We start from the raw sequence: 17,221 nt of genomic DNA, 5'->3' as shown, positions 1-17,221 counted from the left end.
AATGTGGATCATTGGGTGAGGCGGTCTACTCGTCCAAGACGGAGTGTGAGTAGATATGATCCCTCTTCACATTACATTATGTTGACAGATGAGGGAGAGCCTCTTACGTTTAAAGAGGCAAAGACATGTGAGTCAAGCAGTAAGTGGGAGCTTGCAATGCAAGAGGAAATGAAATCCTTGTATGCAAATGATACTTGGGATCTTGTGCCATTGCCTAAAGGGAGAAAGGCTCTTCCTAACAAATGGGTATACAAGATTAAGATTGTGGATGAAAAACCCAAGTACAAAGCAAGATTGGTTGCAAAAGGATATGCACAAAAAGAAGGAATTGATTTTCAAGAAATCTTTTCTCCCGTTGTAAAGCTTACAACTTTACGTGTCCTTTTTGCTGTCGTTGCGGTGCTTGATTTGGAATTGAATCAAATGGATGTAAAGACAATGTTTTTGCAGGGTGACATTGAAGAGGACACATACATGAAACAACCTGAAGGTTTTGTAGTTCCTACACGTGAGGAACTTGTATGCAAACTGAAAAGGGCTTTATATGGTTTGAGACAATCATCACGGCAGTGGTATAAGAAGTTTGACACTTTTATGCTGTCTCAAGGCTTTAAACGCAGCCATGCAGATCATTGTTTGTATACGAAAAGGGATGAAGATGGTAGTCCCATCGTACTTGTTCTCTATGTTGATGACATGCTGCTTGCCGGGAAACATAAGACTAGTCTTGATGCTCTGAAATGTAAGCTAAATTCAACATTTGCTATGAAGGATTTGGGTGATGCAGAGCATATTTTGGACATGCGTATTAAAAGAGATAGAAAGCTGAAATTGCTGTTTTTATCTCAAGAAAGGTACATTGCAAAAGTACTTGACAGGTTTAATATGGCTGATGCTAAGCCTCTTGGAGTACCTTTACCTCCATACACTAAGCTTAGCAAAGCAGATTGCCCAAAGGATGAGGTGGCATTGAAAGCAATGAAGGGAGTTCCTTATGCATCAGCTTGTGGTTCTCTTATGTATGGTATGATAGCCACTCGTCCCGACATTGCTTATGCAGTGGGAGTTGTTAGTCGATACATGTCGAATCCTGGCAAAGCGCATTGGGAAGCTGTCAAATGCATTCTGAGATATTTGAAAGGTACACAATCAAAGTGTATCTGTTATGACAAAAGTGACTTAAAGTTGCAGGGATATTGTGATGCAGACGTGGCAGGTTACATGGATACTAGGAAATCTACCAGTGGATATGTATTTGCCATTGTTGGTGGTGCAGTCTCTTGGTGTCCTAGGTTACAGAAAATTGTGGCATTGGAGGATGGTCTAGTCAGCTTGACTAAGATCCATACACAGGATAACCATGCAGATGTTCTCACCAAGAGTCTTGCTAAGGCTCAACATGAGCATTGCATACAGCTGGTGGGAGTTGGTTAACTTAAAGGCGTCATTTATGCCTTTAAGTGGGAGGTTGTTGGGTTAAAGGCCTAAATAACCCCTTTTTGTACATTTTTATACTTTGTCCAGGTTCATATTGAACCTGGACACATTTTTTAAAGGTCACTTATAATAAAAGTGGGAAAACCCAAAACTCACTTATTGAGTTTTCCCCAAAAACGTGAGCTCTCTCTCTCTCTCTCTCTCTCTCTCTCTCTCTCTCTCTCTCTCTCTCCCCCTTCGTTCTGCAAGCGCTCTCTCTCCTGTTCGCTTTCGCCACCTCTCTCTGCACACACCTTGCACTTCCTCGCGTGCTCTATTACTTGCACACACCGCCGCGCGCTCATCACAAGGATCTCCTCGTTTTCTTCCACGTCGGCTGCTCATCAGGCTCCCCATCTTCGGGCACATCACCTTTAAAAGGTTTCAAGAGACTCACATGAAATGCATTGTGAATCCTCCAAGTGTCAAGCAGTTTCAGTTGGAAGGAGACATCATTGATCTTTTCGGATATCTCGAAAGGTCCGGAGTATCGCATACTAAGCTTTGGAAAAAGCCTCTCCTTTCCCTTCTTCTTTCTCCGTGCCTTCTCAAAGCGTAAGAGCACCCAATCATCCTCCTTCAATTTCAAATCGCGACGATGGCGATCTGCTGCCTTTTTCTGTCTTTCCTGAGATTTCTGCAAAGCCTCGCGGACCTTGGCAAAAGGCGTGTCCAAGTCGCGCGTGTACTCATCGCCTTTAAAAATCTTATCTTTCATGCTTAGGAAGGGTGGAACCTTCACAGCACCTTCAATAATCTCAAATGGCGCCTTCACCGTCGAAGAGTGATCGTGTTGTTGTAGGCAAATTCCACCAAAGGTAGATACTTTTCCCATTGAGTCTTCTAATCCGAGATATAAGACTTTCAATAAATCTAAAACCACTGAATTGGCAATCTCAGATTGCCCGTCAGTTTGCGGGTGGAAAGATGACGAACTGCAACCGCGTGTCGATGTTCTCCCAAATTGTCTTCCAAAACAAACTCGTAAATCTGGGGTTCCTGTTGGAGACAATCGTCTAAGGCATGCCATGTAATCTGAAAATCTGGGCCACAAACAGTCTCGCTAAGTGATTCGGCTTGACTGTTTTCTTCACTGAAATGAAACGAGCGTGCTTACTAAATCTGTCAATAACAGTCCAGATACCATCGTGACTACTCTGTGTTCTCAGGAGATTAAAAATGAAATCCATTGCAATACTTTTCGAGGGGCGAGTGGGTATGGGCAAAGGCTGTAACAATTCCTGTGCTTTATGCCTGTCAAACTTGACCTTCTGGCATACAAAGCAACTGCGCACAAACTCGTCCACATCCTTCTTGAGTCTCGGCCAAAAGAAGTCTCTCTCTACCCCTTTCATGGTGGTAGCAATGCTGTGGCATTCGGTCATAACCTTTTCCCTCAACGGCTGTATACTGCACAACATGGTTTTCCTCATCAAGAGTAGCCATCCCGAATGGAATATCCCGCTACTCTCTCCCCATCCCGTATCTGTGTGAAAACGTCTGCAAAATTCGGATCTGTGGCATATTGGTCGACCATATCCTCGAAGCTCCTATGATGTATCGCGGAAATAGCTAGAACCAACGGCTTTCGAGGTCCCTGAACATGGACAATCTGGAAGTGGAACTGTGACAAGATGTTTGCCCACCGCATCTGCATTTTCGATAGCTGCTTCTGTGACAAGTAGCATAAACTCTGATGGTATGTAAAGATAGTAAAATCCGCTCCGAGTAGGTAGTGCCGCCACTGAGTAAGAGCATGGATAACCGCCAAAAGCTCTTTCTCATAAATCTGTGCTGTCAATTCTGGCCTTGAGAACAATCGGCTCTCGTAAGCAATGACATGGCCTTCTTGCATTAAGACCGCACCCAGACTACGACCACAAGCATCACAATATACTTCAAATGACTTCTGCAAGTCCGGCAAAGTCAAAACTGGTCCCGTAGTCAATTTCTCTTTCAAAGTCTGAAAGGTAGTCACCTCTGTGGGTCCCCACGAGAAAGGGACTCCTTTTTGTGTCAAGATATGCAAAGGGGAAGCAACCTCTGCAAACTTTCGAATGAACCGCCTGTAGTACGAACACAATCCCAAGAAGCTTCTAACTTCATGGACATTCTTCAAATCGATCTCGGCCAGATCCATTTGCACTTCTGCTGCTGACACAATGTGTCCCAAAATGTGTATCTCTGGTAGGAAAAATTCACTTTTCTTCGCATTAATCACTAGCTTGTGATCTCGTAATGCCTTAAAGATATGATCTATGTTCTGCCTCATTCTTGGAGAAAACAATGATATCGTCAAAGAAAGTGCCAACAAATAGCCTGTACTCTCAAAAAATCCTGTCCATCATCCGGTTAAATGTCGCAGGAGCATTAGTTAGGCCAAAAGGCATCACCAAAAACTCAAATAACCCAAAAGTCGTCCGAAAGGCTGTCTTTGTAGACGTTTGTTGGCGCGATTCGGATCTGATGATATCCACTCTTCAAATCAATCTTGCTAAAACACGAGGATCCTTGTAATCTGTCGAGTATATCATCGATCCTAGGAATCGGAAATCTGTTGAAAGCTCGATAATCGATGCACATTCTCCAAGATCCGTCTTTCTTCAAAACCAACAACACTGGAGAGCAATACGGCGAAGTACTAGGCTGGACAAGACCCTTTTCCAAGAGGTCTTTGACTTGGTTCATAATCTCTTCATTCTGGGCTCGGCTCACACGGTAGGTGGCTGGTTCGGTGGCGTGCTTCCAGGAATCAAATCAATGGTATGATCTTTAGAACGAGCGGGTGGTAACTCGCCTGGCAGGCCCTTTGAGAAGCAATTGGCATGAGAGTGGAGAAAATCTTGGTGTTCTTTATCAAGTTCTGACGTATTTGTCCATCCTCATCACTCAACTCTTTCAGAAAGATCGAGTAAACAAACAGACTGGACTTCATTAATTTAGAAATGACAGAAGGCGATACAATAGGGACAGAATCGTCCTTCAGTTTTATGTCAAGTAGAATGGTTCTACCCTTCTCTGTGGTCAATGTCGCTTTCCTCGCCCGATAGTTGACCACGGCGTTGTTCTTGTGGTACCAGGGAATTCCCAAGAGGACATCACAACCTTCCAAAGGCATTATATAAAAGTCCTCATGCCCCAAATACCCCTGACAATGCAACCGAAGCTTGCCAATGACAGGTGTAATGGCTACGTCCCTGCCGGTGCTGCTAGAACTGCCTCTGCAAGTGGTCCCATCCGATCTGGAGTGATTTAGCCGCGCCGCCAATTCCGGTGAAATGAAGTTGGCCTTGGCTCCTCCATCGAAAAAGATAAGGGCTTCTTGGTCTTTCACTTTTCCCCAAGCTCGGCAAAGTTGTGTACTCTCGTCCAACGTGCTGGGATTGGTACCCATGCAATCTGGAACAAGTCTTGTTTTCATCTTGCCTTTTCTTCCACGTTCCTCAGCTGCTCTCGAACTCTCAGGCCTTTCATCGTCCTTGTCGTTTTGTTCTTTCTGTGCCTTTTTAGGGCACTTCGCGGAAATATGTCCAGTTTCTCTGCATCCAAAGCACTTCCCTTCCCTGATGTAGCGAGCCCGCTCCTGAGCAGTAAGCTTGGGTCGTGCATCTTTCTTTTCTGGGTTGCTCTTCCTCTTTCTACTTTCATTTGTCGAAGTTTGTTCGGCTCTTTGTGTCATGATCTCATCGGTGGGGTAGGTCAAACTGCCAAGTGAATGGCAAAACCACGTTTCGCATGACTCATCAACTCCTGAATGGAAGCTGACTTTTGTTCCAAGCAATGGTCTCGGATCTCTGTAGGTAGACCCAAGGTAAACCGCTCAATCTGTTCCTTGAACGAGATCTTCTTAAATGAAGAGGCGGGTAGAAAAGAGCTCCAGAATCTCTCGCAATAAGCGTCCACTGTATCCTTCTTGGTCATCCGAAGATGGTTCGAAGTAGTTCGTATATCACGTTCATACTCTCGAGTCAGCCAAGAAGAAATAAAAAGCCTCTTGAATTTCAGCCATTTAATTGACGTAGTCTTGTTTAATAGAAGCGTGGACGACCAAGTTCGAGCATTCCCCTTAAAGTAAGAGGCAGCTCTCCGAATCTTAGAGTGCTCTGAGTAACGCCCTCCCGCAAAAGCGATGTCAAATTGCTGTACAAAAGACAAAGCCTTCGAAGCATCTCTATAACCAAAAAACGTGTCAAATTTAATTGACTGTTCACCTTCCTTAAACTCTCGGACTTTCTTGCTTTTGTGTTTCAGAAAGTCATCTTGGTTGGCTTTGTAAAAATTCTTCTTCTTTGCACAAAAGTTGCTCTCATCAGAGTCCAAAGTGTTTGTAGACGAGTCTTCTGTAGAACTGTCAATCACGGGGCGAGATTTAGACTTCTTTGCCTTTTTCTTGCCCTTTCCGAAGCGTTGCTTTTTGCTTCGCTTTTTGCCTTTTCTGTCTTCTTCGCTTGAGTCAGATGAGCTAGAAGAACCGTCAGAAGAGGAAGAAGAAGAAGAATTGGGTACTCCTTCAAATCGAGCACGCTTCTTCTGTTTCTTTGCCTTTTCAAATGTCGACTGACGACCCAAATAACCCGGGAAGTCAGTGCCTTTCTTCTGCTTTTTACCGTGCTTTTTAGCTTTGTTCTGCGCGTCAAAAAGCTGAGCACTTCGTGCATCAACCACCTCTTCTAATTCTTTCTCTGTATACGTCTTGGGAGTAGGAGGTTTCTTGAGAGCAGGTTTTCGGGGTGGTTTTGTGGTTTTCTGCCACTGCGTGTACACCTCTTCGAAAGAAGTTTTTTAGCCAATTTCGGGTCTTTGGCAAAATTAAGCATCATCTTTGTTGCATCGCCAATCAATTGTCGGGGCTCTATCTCTTGACGCTCTGCCTGAGTAGGCCGAGGCGGGCCATACTCCTTGGGTGAATCTTCGTTGTGATCCCTTCCCGCATCTCCGGATGCAGAGGGAGTCGATTGATCTTTGCCTGAAGCCATAGGTGCCGCGGAAAAAATTTAGGGATCGTATTTTCCGTAGAAGAGAAATCAGCCGTGCTCTGATACCACTGTAACAGACTTGGGACACTCCAAGTCGAGAATCTACCACGACAGCACAAATAACCACTTCAAAACAATTCACAGTTTACAATTGATTCGACACTCGCCCGGCGGAGTTCTGTGCCTAGAGTTATTGGCCCCAAAGACTGGCGCCCCTTCCGGTATTTCTTTTTGTATTAATCTGTGTTCAAAGTACAAGAGTGCGGGCGCCGGGCAGGCGCTCACACTCAGACTCTGCGTCCAGATGCTCTGAGTTATGAGGCCTTGCCTGCTTATTTAAAGAGTACAAGGGGTGCTAAAAGCAGAGCCCAAAAACTGTCCCAAAAGCTGAAAATCAAAAGCCCCAAAAGCTTCCCATAAAAAGCTGCCCCAATAATAGGCTTGCAATTTAAAGCATCTTTTAAACTTGAAGCTCTTTCTCTCTCTCCCATGCTGTTTTGCGTAGAAAAAGCAAAAGCAAGAGCTCTCTCTCTTCTCTCTGAGACTGCATAGCCAAAAGCAAAAAAACTGCCGTACAGCGCTGCCACATCAGCAGTACGGACCTCCGCAATCTGCGCCGCGATTTGCGGGCCTGACCGTATTGTGCAGCCACGTCATCACTGCAGCCAACCAGCCACGTCGCCTTTTCTTGCCAGGGGGCGTGTGTTTATGGGCAGCCACGTCACCGGGTTGTGACTTGAACCGTATAAGAGGCATTGTTGGCACAAGTGACTGAATTCCCACGAGGGACCGACTTGAGAGATGTGAACAATTCACGATTTGAGGTAATGTGCTTTGTAGCACCATTGTCGAAATACCACACATGTGAATCTGCAGCAATTGACATGCATGCATCATGGACAGCAGGATTGTAAGTGCACTCTGCACTAAAAGCCCATTCTGCATCAACATCAGCATCACAGTCTCCTTTCACAGAAGACTAAACAATGGCTACATCTGCAGTGGAACCAACATTTGCAGTGGAACCACCTTCTTTCTTCTTAGCCTCTTTGGCCTTCAACTTAGGACACTGCTTGATCAAGTAATCATTAGCTTTACAATAATGGCAATGCATCTTCTTTTTGCCCTTATCACCAGAATTTCCAGACGGATTGCTACCAGCAGAAGCATTAGAAACAGAATTTTTGCCACTCGCAGCAGAACCATAAGAAGTGGCTGCATTGCTGTTACCACCCTTTCTTTGAGAAGCAATAAAAGCCTGTTCAATTGCACGCTGTCTAGTCGTGTTTTTTCTGGAAAATGACTCTTGTAACATCAATGTGCACAATGCATCAAACTTGACAACTTCAGGATTTCCTTGGGTCATAGGTCTCCAAGTACTAGCAAAAGTCTGGTAAGAATCTGGTAAGGCATCAAGAACAGTCTGCACAAGGGAACTGTCTGAAATGACTTCACATGCAGAAATAAGTTGCTCATTGATATCCTTGACACCAGCAAGGAAAGTGTCCATATCATCTTTCTCATGCATAATCTTCGACTCCGGCTCTTTACGCAGCAATGCAATTTTTGCCTCATTGCGGCTTGCATAAAGACCAGCCAGAATATCCCAAGCCTGTTTTGCAGATTTCATTGAACGAATGTGGGGAGTAATGGTGCGCTTCACAGACAACGGAATCAATGCATGAGCCTGCGCATCCTTTACATCCCAACGAGCTTGTTGTGCCGTAGGCAAAACAACTCTAACAGCAACAATCCTTGCAGCAAGACCTGCAACATCCTCAACATCGCCTACATCCTCAGAACCAGGACGTACATCAATGCCCTGCGCAATATTCCAAAGGCCCTTTGTCACAAGAACATGTTGCATCATGTGGGCCGATTTCTATTATGCGCCTCACTTTCAGGGATGATTTGTGGAATACCCTGCCACAAACTATTGACGTGTCAAGCCACTGAAGACCCAGAGGGTTAAGACTCCCTGAGCCCTGACCCTAGCCAATCAGCAGATTTCGCGTAAACCCTAGGAGAAGAAGAAGCACAAAAGGTTTTGTTACAGGCTAGGACACTCCAAGCGAGAAATTAATAGCAACACACGAACAACAAACAAAATCTGCAAATAATTGAACTCGAAGAGAGAGAAAAGGAGAGTCGACACGACGGAGTTCCGTCTCCAAATGTGTTGGTCCCAAAGATTGGGACCCTTTTCGGTATTTCTTTATTGCGGCTTTGCAAAGGTATAACTCCCGAAGGCCCAACTCTCTCCGAGACTCCGCGTCCAGATGCTCTTTCAAGAGTGGCCCTCTAGGCACTTTTAAACATACAAGGGATGCCCAAAAGCTGAGCCGCAAAAGCACTTGATCCAAAAGTACTAATCTCCAAAAGCAATGGCTCCAAAAGCTAGTGCTCAAATCTGCCAAAAACAGCAGCACAAAGCGTAAAAATCGGTACATAGTGCCGCGTTGCAGCAGCTAGTGCAATTTGCGGATTTCACCTGCAGCCCTTACGCTTTTTATCAGTAGGCTTTAGGCCCCTCGACCGGTGCTCCATAAGTTGGGTAGGGTTAGGTTTTCATTAAAAACCCTTACCCCTTCTGTTTAGGTCCTTCGGCCACACTTGGTGGGTTCTGTTTCTCTTGTCCTCCCGGCCAGTTCTCTCTAGTTGGGCGTGCCACGTCATCACCCCTCTTGAAAGAATCGTAATCGCCCTCGATTACGCCTGCAAAATAGCCAAAGGACAGAAGCTTTTTTCAGTAGACAGTGACTCTATGTACCCATGCACTAGACTCCACAAATGGAGCACTTTTACAAAGACATCAGTCACTGATCAATCACATTTCAGTTGAGGGTCTGAGATACAAATTATGATCGTTGTAACCTATTTAGCAATCTGCCTTACTAAATCTTGTTACTATTAGATTCATGTTGTGGTAAATGCCGAGCTGTCACCTTTGGACCATTTCCACCGTGTAGCTTGATCGAGAGCTTCATAGACATTTTCGATATTATTTTGGCCCACCATTTTGGGCATGTACAGCTTGGACTATTTTTAAAGGTTACATATTGTTCAAGTGGCCAAACGTCCCATTTTAACAAAAAGGGTCTCAAAATCTCATCACTTGAGGTTTTTAGGACGTCATAAAATCATAGCCTCTTCCTGCAACAAGACCTCAATGCTACCTCTCTTTGTTTCTCTGCACGCCACGTGCACGTACACACACTGTTGCCCAAACTCACCCAACCTGGGTTCGCAAACCTCCTCTTTCAACTGGTATCAGAGCCTCGTGCAAATTCCTTGCAAGGAGTTCGTCGCGAACAATTGAGTATTTCAGCCCTACACCCTCGAGAAGCTTTCTCTCCCATTTTATGAAGTTTGCATCGCTGGAAGTCTCTCCCATTTTATGAAGTTTGCATCGCTGCAAGCAAGTTTCCTCTCCGTCTCTCTTACTACAATTCTTTTCTTTTGTAGCAAGTCACTTGTTTTTACAAAAATTTTGCAAAATTCAATGAAATTTCAGCAAATTATTAATTTTTGATTTTTTAAATTACAAAAATTCAATTTTCTGTTTTCTGTGCACAAAACTGATAATATGGCCTCCTCCTCTATGGAGATGAAGAATTGCTTCGAAATCAAGAGATTCGAAGGCACTGGATTCAATTTATGGAAAGAGAGAATGCATGGCATTCTTTTCTTAAAAGATTGCGATTGTGCAGTGCAAGATGCAAGACCTGTAGCTATGACAAATGAGGCATGGCTTAATTTAAACAAAAGGCTATTGCGTATGTAAAGATGGCTGTTTCGGATGAAATTTTGGTAGACCTTAAGGGTCTTGACACTGTGTGGGGTAAGCTCAAGGCCACTTATGAAAACAGGACGCCGGTGAACAAGGTGCACTTGATGCATAAATTTTACTCCTTCAGAGCTGCTCCAAAACACCTTCAAGGCTCTTGCAGGCCGTTTTCCCAAAGCAGGCCGAAAATTAGTTGCCCTCGCGAACTACTTACTCTCCTCTCAAAGCCAAGCAACAAGAAACCAAGGGGTCTCCAATGCCCTCTCTGAACTTCACCTTGAAGCAACTAAATGTGCCTCTTTAAGGTCGAATCAACAAACAGGGGAAATAGGGGGTGGGGGGCTGTCGGCAATGATGGGGAAAACGCAGCAGCGTTTTAAAATGCTGCCTGCGCACATGAAGGGAGGGGGCGATGCTAACGGAAAATCGCTACTGAATGCATTTCAGAACGCAGGCAAAATCCCATTGCTTTGCTACTTGGACTGCCCGACGTTTCAAAACGCTGTTGAAGGCAGTGAGGGGGGTATCGATGGCGCTGCCAAGGCCTTCTACCGATGACGTTTCAAAACGCTGGACGGCAACACAATGGATTTGGCGCCGCTGTCAAGAGTGCCCGTCACGGGTGCTAGCAATGCTAGCGTTTTTAAAACACCGAGGAATACATGCACTTCAGCGGTAGCAAAGTTTTATCATCGGCGGCCTTCGGCTGGGGTGACCAATGTCGCCAAGGGAGCTTGTGGACGTTGAGGGTTAAAAACGCTGCAAAGGCCTAATGCCTTCCTCTTCTCCACGCACAAGTGCTTGTCCTCGCCCAATGTCACGGAGCACAAAGCTCTGATACCATGTCAAAGTCGACGATGCAGAAGCATAGAGCAATGGGGAGAATACACGAGAGAGAGAAAGAGAGAGATATACTACTAAACCAACCAACCTTGGCAATGAATTGATGATTATACAATGGGGGCAAGGTGTACTTATATAGTCACCTTAGCAAATTGCCCCACCCAAACTTTGACAAATAAGTAAAATAAATACCTAAAGCCAAAATAAATATTGGGATCACATTGGGCAGTTCACTTGAGATGCCATAACTTTAATAGAAGGGTGACCCCATCCTTGAACTCCTTGGTCTTCTTGTCCTTTTTTTCATTGTCCGAACTGCTAGATGGCTCCGTATGCCTTCCAAACTTTTTCAGAAACCTGCTTTTCTTGCTGTTTCTCCGCTTCTTCGGCTTTTTCTCATCCTCTCTGGAACTAGAGGACGACGAGTTGTCGGAACTCTCTGAAGACGAAGAACCGAGGGGCTAGTGCATGTGGGAGTGGAACTCAGCCACTCCATGTCTTGTCTCAAGTGTGAAAATCTGAAGTATTTAAAATGTTGCGAATTTTCTTACAGTTGTTATTATTCCTCGGCATGGAGTACCTTTCTAGTCACATTTCAGTAAACCATGTGTATATTATGGGTGGGATATTAATCTTTCTGTCCTTTTTTTAAGAAAATTCTATAGGTGCTGCAAGTGATATACAAGTGCTGGTGAGTGAGGTTGTTTGCTTACCTACTTAGCTGCTGTTCTGGCTTTCTTTACATTCGAATATCTTGTTAAGATAATTATTAGCCAGTGTCTTATGTTGACTTTCGATACTGCCCGCTGTAATGTACGTACCTTTTTTCACTGTTTTGTCAAGGCCTGAATTTTGCGCCTTTCTTCCTGAAGCGAATTGTATTTTTTAATCTAATCATACCATTACCTTAGTGTCCAGCCTGAGTACTCTGTATGACAATTTATTGCTAGAAAAATTTGAGTCTTTGTTTTCTGTTTGTCCTTGATGTGTTAGATGTCTTTTCTGCTCAATACACGAGCTTTTGTCAGTGTTTATCAATCTTCTAAGGAATATTGTTTGTCCTTTGTAGTGAGCCTCTTGCCCTCACAGGGCCATCTTTTCATGACCCTAGCAAATGGTGGGGAAGTAGAGATTGACCATGTGAACCCTCCCAAAGGAAGACTCCTGTACAGATCAAGGAACCCGACTATTTTCTTGAAGATTCTTTCGGAGACTGAAGTATTGCTGCCTATTATTGTAGGTAAGTTTCTTATGATGTGCTATTAGGGTGAAAGGTCCTTATGATGTGCTAGGCATCTTTATCTTTTCCTGTGTACTAGAATCTCTTCTTGTGTAATTGAATAGGTGACATGGCAGTCAGAATGCTGATGAAGGCCTTACGTGGTGATGAGTCATCGGTATGTCTCTGAAAATGAGAGAACATTTTTTCTTGTTCTTTTTCATCTTGGGATGTAATCATTTCATGAGCGAAGTAGGTGCGGCCCAACCAATATCAACTGATGCGGGATCTTATAGATGCTCTTAACTATGAGGTGTGTTTTATGTCATTGGTGTGTTTGTATAAAAGTTCAAAGCAAGGGACTCACCGTTTTATGGTTTACTCTTATTTTCTCAGATTCGTATGGTGAAGGTGACACAGAGAGTTGCTGATACTTATCTTGCGCGAATCTTCATTGGAAGGGTAATTAAGTGATGTAATGTTCCTTCGTTGCAGATTATGTTAGAGCTATGGTTTTGTCAATTAGCAACACAGATGATGCCTTTCTTTTTTGGAGAAAATTTCTGTAGGGCCTAAGCAAGCTTCTGGCTAGGTTACTGAGTGTGCCTAGTTAAATTTTATTTATGTTTTCCTGCTTTTAGCAAATGCCCAGCATTGTATTGTGTTCAATTATGCATCGGCCAATGCCTAACAAAGTCAAATATTTTGCAATTCACAGCCAGGAGAGGAAGAAATGCGAAGTGTAGATGCCCGGCCTTCCGATGCTGTAAACCTAGCTGTAAGATGTAAGGTAGGGCTCTGCTATTGTAGTAAATGTGAACCAGAAAGGTTTGTGCTATTTATTTTAGTGTTGACTACATTATTGAATAAAAAGCTTTGAGGTTGTTAGGTGCCCATTTACGTAAATAAAGATATTGTTTTTAAAGACGGTGTGAAGCCTGTGCACACTTCTACACAAACAGCAGCAGCGAAGGCAAGAAAATATAGCAATCACGTATCTGCCCTAGATCGGTGAGCTTCTTAGAATCTCTCAAATCTGAAAGCTTGGATTTGAGTGTGGCAGTCCGTGCCAGAAATGAATAGTGGAATGGCCCTGTAGTCCACAGAATGGTCATGATCTCGTAGCTGAGGAAATGAACCTTGTGAAGAATATGCTTTTAGCAGCTGTCGAAGAACGATACAGTGATGCAGGTGAAGCTTTCATTATGCGTCAGGGTCTTTTCATTAAAAACTGCTCATTCAGAACCTCGAGTAATCTTGCTGTAATATGTCCAGCACATTGGAGGGATAAGCTCAAGATTTTGCGAGCTAAGCGACGAAGGATTCGATTGGTAAGTCAATCTCGTCTCATGCAATCAGCTCTTTTGGCCCTTAGCTCATGGTACATAACAATTGACATTGGTGTCAGTTATGTATAATTGTTAATGAACTCATGCTTCGTTTACATTTGTCTCTATTTTGAGTATGTGTGCATTTCATTATTCACCGAGGAGCATATTGTTGGAATTTTTGTGCCTCCACATATCAGTGCTCCACAACATGGTGAGGTTGGAAATTTTTGGCCAAGGCAGAGAATTCAGTTATGGAACGGACAGTTATCCATGGTCCAGAATTTTCAGACGTTTTTTTAGTAGTGTTGTTTGTGTCAAAGAATTGGTAAATTTTAGCACGAATTGGAACATGTTGCCTTTGTCAACCACATATCTTAACACTATTGTCGCAAGGGGGGCCGGCGTTGTTATATATATTGCCTTTCTTCCCCAGATAAAATTAGTGAATTTGCCTTTGCCTTTAAATTTTAAGATGGGCATTTATTATAAGCAGTCTTTCTTGACAACGAATTTTTTTCCAAGGCTAGCATTTTATCTTTCCCTGTGAGCATCCATATAAGATATCAATGTACATTAGAATGATCTGTGATAAATTTTCCGTGTGTGTTTTGCAGCTATGAAGATGGCTGCTGTAATACTATAAGCACGGATGCTTCTTGACACCCGGCTTCATTACTATACTTCCTCCCATTTTGTACATATATGCTAAGGTTCAAAGTGAAGAACCAGAACAATGGTGCTCTCACTGGGCCTTGCTACAGGCCATGAGATTGGAACTGCGAAAGTATGTAAATAGGTGTCTCAGTTATTAAGGGGAGAACTTCATATACAATTGCCCTTGGTGTATCGAAAACAAATGAACAGAGAAAAATCATCTGTTTGTCTTGTGCTTTCAAGCATTGTACCTTAGCTCTAGCTTGTGGAAGATGCTGAGTTATGGGAGATGATTGAGGACGTGTGCATGTGTGTTTCTGTGTGCGCCCGGGCGCACACACACACACACACACACACACACACACACACACACACACATATACACACACACAACGGCAGGGTGGGGGATGTTGGAGATATGTCATCACCAGATGGTGGCATTCTAGGTTGCATAGTATGGTTGTATGGCACACTCAGTGCCACTCGTCACTTTGTTTGATGATGTGGCAGCTTATTAGAGATAGAGTCAACGGAGCCCCTGATTTTGAAGGTCCTAGGTCACATATACTTCTATATAAGTGATCCTCTTCCCTTCTTTCTCATTATCCAGCTGGATGAGCATTCTCTAAAGGGATTGAGTTATTGCTTTTGGGTCATTCTCTCTCCGCTTCTCCCTTAGAGTATTTATCTCCTCTATCTTCTGTCCCTAAAGGGTAAGGAGGTTTGCTGTCATCTATGGTTTCGGAAGCAAATTGGAGCGTCTCTTGGGTGAATTGGGGATTTGGTTGGCTTGCAAACAAGTAAGGGACTTAACAATTTTTGTATGGTTGAAGCAATAAGTATTGACAAAGACTCTCTTTGCTGTTATGCATGACTGAGGCAATGGATATCTTCTACTAGTCAAAGGATGTGGATGGAAAGAGTATTGTCTAATACAAATTCACTCATGTACTCAATTTGCTCTACTTGCAAAATAGTGTCGTTAAACTTCTTTTGAAAGTGAAATAAAAAAGCTCTTGCCAAAAGTTTCCCTCACCACACTTAAAAACACTTTCCAGTTTTGGCAGTGATATTGGGTTTACTGAGGATGTGCTACAACACCAAAGTGACATAAGAATTTACATTTTTGGTGGCGCTAAGCGTACACACTTGTATATTAGGGTAAAACCTCGTATGATTTTACATATGGGTAAGGATGTTGAGTGACACAGTAGTGTGTGATATTTCTTTGTGTGGAATTTTGTAGATTTTGAGTCTCTCTCTCTCTCTCTCTCTCTCTCTCTCTCTCTCTCTCTCTCTCTCTCTCTCTCTCTCTCTCTACCTTTGTAATTACCGTACTTAGACATGGTATCAGATTCACCAATTGTAACTGTTTTGGTCTCATAGGCCATTTTGGCCTTTTGAAGATGTTAATATAACATTTCATTTCATTTCTCTCTCTCTCTCTCTCTCTCTCTCTCTCTCTCTCTCTCTCTGGCAGTAGAAATGTTATTCTAGTTTCCTACAACGTTAAATCTCTCTCTCTCTCTCTCTCTCTCTCTCTCTCTCTCTCTCTCGGCAGTAGAAATGTTATTCTAGTTTCCTCTTAGTCTCACACACACACACACTCACCCACCCAAGTGTGGTAGATTGATCATCCCAATTCCCTTTGGAGTATCAGGTTTCGGGTTCAAGACTCGTCAGATAGGTCTTTAAGGTCTCTTGGGATTGTTCCGTCGATGTTCAAATTTCTCCTCTCTCTCTCTCTCTCTCTCTCTCTCTCTCTCTCTCTCTCTCTCATATCCTCGTTTGTACAATTAACTTGCACTCTCTATGTTCACGATAAATATTGAATTGTTGTGAAATCACTTTTGATCCTTAACACCCTCGTAAGTTTACCTTTATAGTTGTTTTCAGTGCTTCGATTGGAATTGAGCCTTGCAAGAGAAGACTAGTTCTTTAAATATTATCTCAATTCTCTCTATGACGAGCATACATAATATAGAATTTTCTTATGATGATTAGTCGAGATTTGTCGCTATGATATACATGTTAGATTGTCTTGCAAATTGCATTCAGAGCATTTTTGATACACACACACAAGTTATTATCATAGATTGCTTGAAGCAAATTTTGATTCTTGGAATTAAGGTAGATGATTGATTATATCATTGCTTCAAACTCTGTTGAATCAATATTGAATCTTTGCTTGGGTCATACTTTTGTCGTGATTTCTAACAATGATAAAAAGAAAAAGGGGTCATTGACACACTTGTATTCCCAAGTAAATACAACCAAGAGTATTGAGATTCTTGTGGTGTTTCTTTCATTATGGGAGGTAACAAGTTCCTTGGAGCTATTGTAGGAATTTCATATGTAATTGTCAACACCTAAACCTACCCCTATCTTCATATTTGTTTTCTACATAATGTGTACGTGACTCATAGCTAAATATGTTTTTTTAATAAATAACAAAGCTTTAATTTGAGATAATGGTTTGCATACACTATAGCGATAATCGCTTGTTATTTGTTATTCAATTGTATGATTTTTTTAATGATAATGATGGGATTTATAACTCTAAGACACCCCCTTATTTTTCAGTTGGTGGGCTAGCATCAGCCATTGGCTTTGTGATGTAGAACTTCAACGTCTTACATATATATACCTGAAGAAGATTTATTTGAAGGGTAACATTGCCACTCCTCCCAATCTAATTTAAATTGCATGCCTATTCAAGTTTTTTTTTAAACAACACGTGTGAGCCATAAGCATGAGTTCTTATTTGAAATGAATTAGATTTTGATTATGTAAGCATTTAAAAATTAACATTGTGTATGTTAATATTACTTCTTTTTATCTTATATTTGACACTTATCATGACCATCTTTCCTAGTTGAATTTTTTGATATGGCTATGAGACCAACTTTCTCTTGTAGATGCAACTCTACAGTAT

The 17,221-nt window shown here is 42.7% G+C and overlaps 1 protein-coding gene across 1 annotated transcript in view; it reads left to right on the top strand.

Moving 5' to 3' along the window:
- LOC147455543 (bifunctional nuclease 1-like) overlaps nt 1–14,541 on the top strand; it is a 36,597-nt gene extending 22,056 nt beyond the window's left edge. Inside the window, exons 2-10 of the mRNA XM_086514301.1 lie at nt 12,152–12,322; nt 12,427–12,479; nt 12,558–12,614; nt 12,698–12,763; nt 13,020–13,091; nt 13,191–13,312; nt 13,401–13,492; nt 13,577–13,632; nt 14,247–14,541. Coding sequence (XP_086370427.1) covers nt 12,152–12,322; nt 12,427–12,479; nt 12,558–12,614; nt 12,698–12,763; nt 13,020–13,091; nt 13,191–13,312; nt 13,401–13,492; nt 13,577–13,632; nt 14,247–14,252 — 695 coding nt within the window. The 3' untranslated portion in view covers nt 14,253–14,541. The remainder of the gene's footprint in view (nt 1–12,151; nt 12,323–12,426; nt 12,480–12,557; nt 12,615–12,697; nt 12,764–13,019; nt 13,092–13,190; nt 13,313–13,400; nt 13,493–13,576; nt 13,633–14,246) is intronic.
- Nucleotides 14,542–17,221: the final 2,680 nt, after the last annotated feature.

This window comes from Adiantum capillus-veneris, chromosome 6 (assembly GCF_014529385.1).
Source record: "Adiantum capillus-veneris isolate H3 chromosome 6, ASM1452938v2, whole genome shotgun sequence".
Taxonomy (NCBI): Eukaryota; Viridiplantae; Streptophyta; class Polypodiopsida; order Polypodiales; family Pteridaceae; genus Adiantum; species Adiantum capillus-veneris.
The sequence above is the reverse complement of the archived record's forward strand: the minus strand, read 5'-3'. Positions and strand labels throughout refer to the sequence as shown.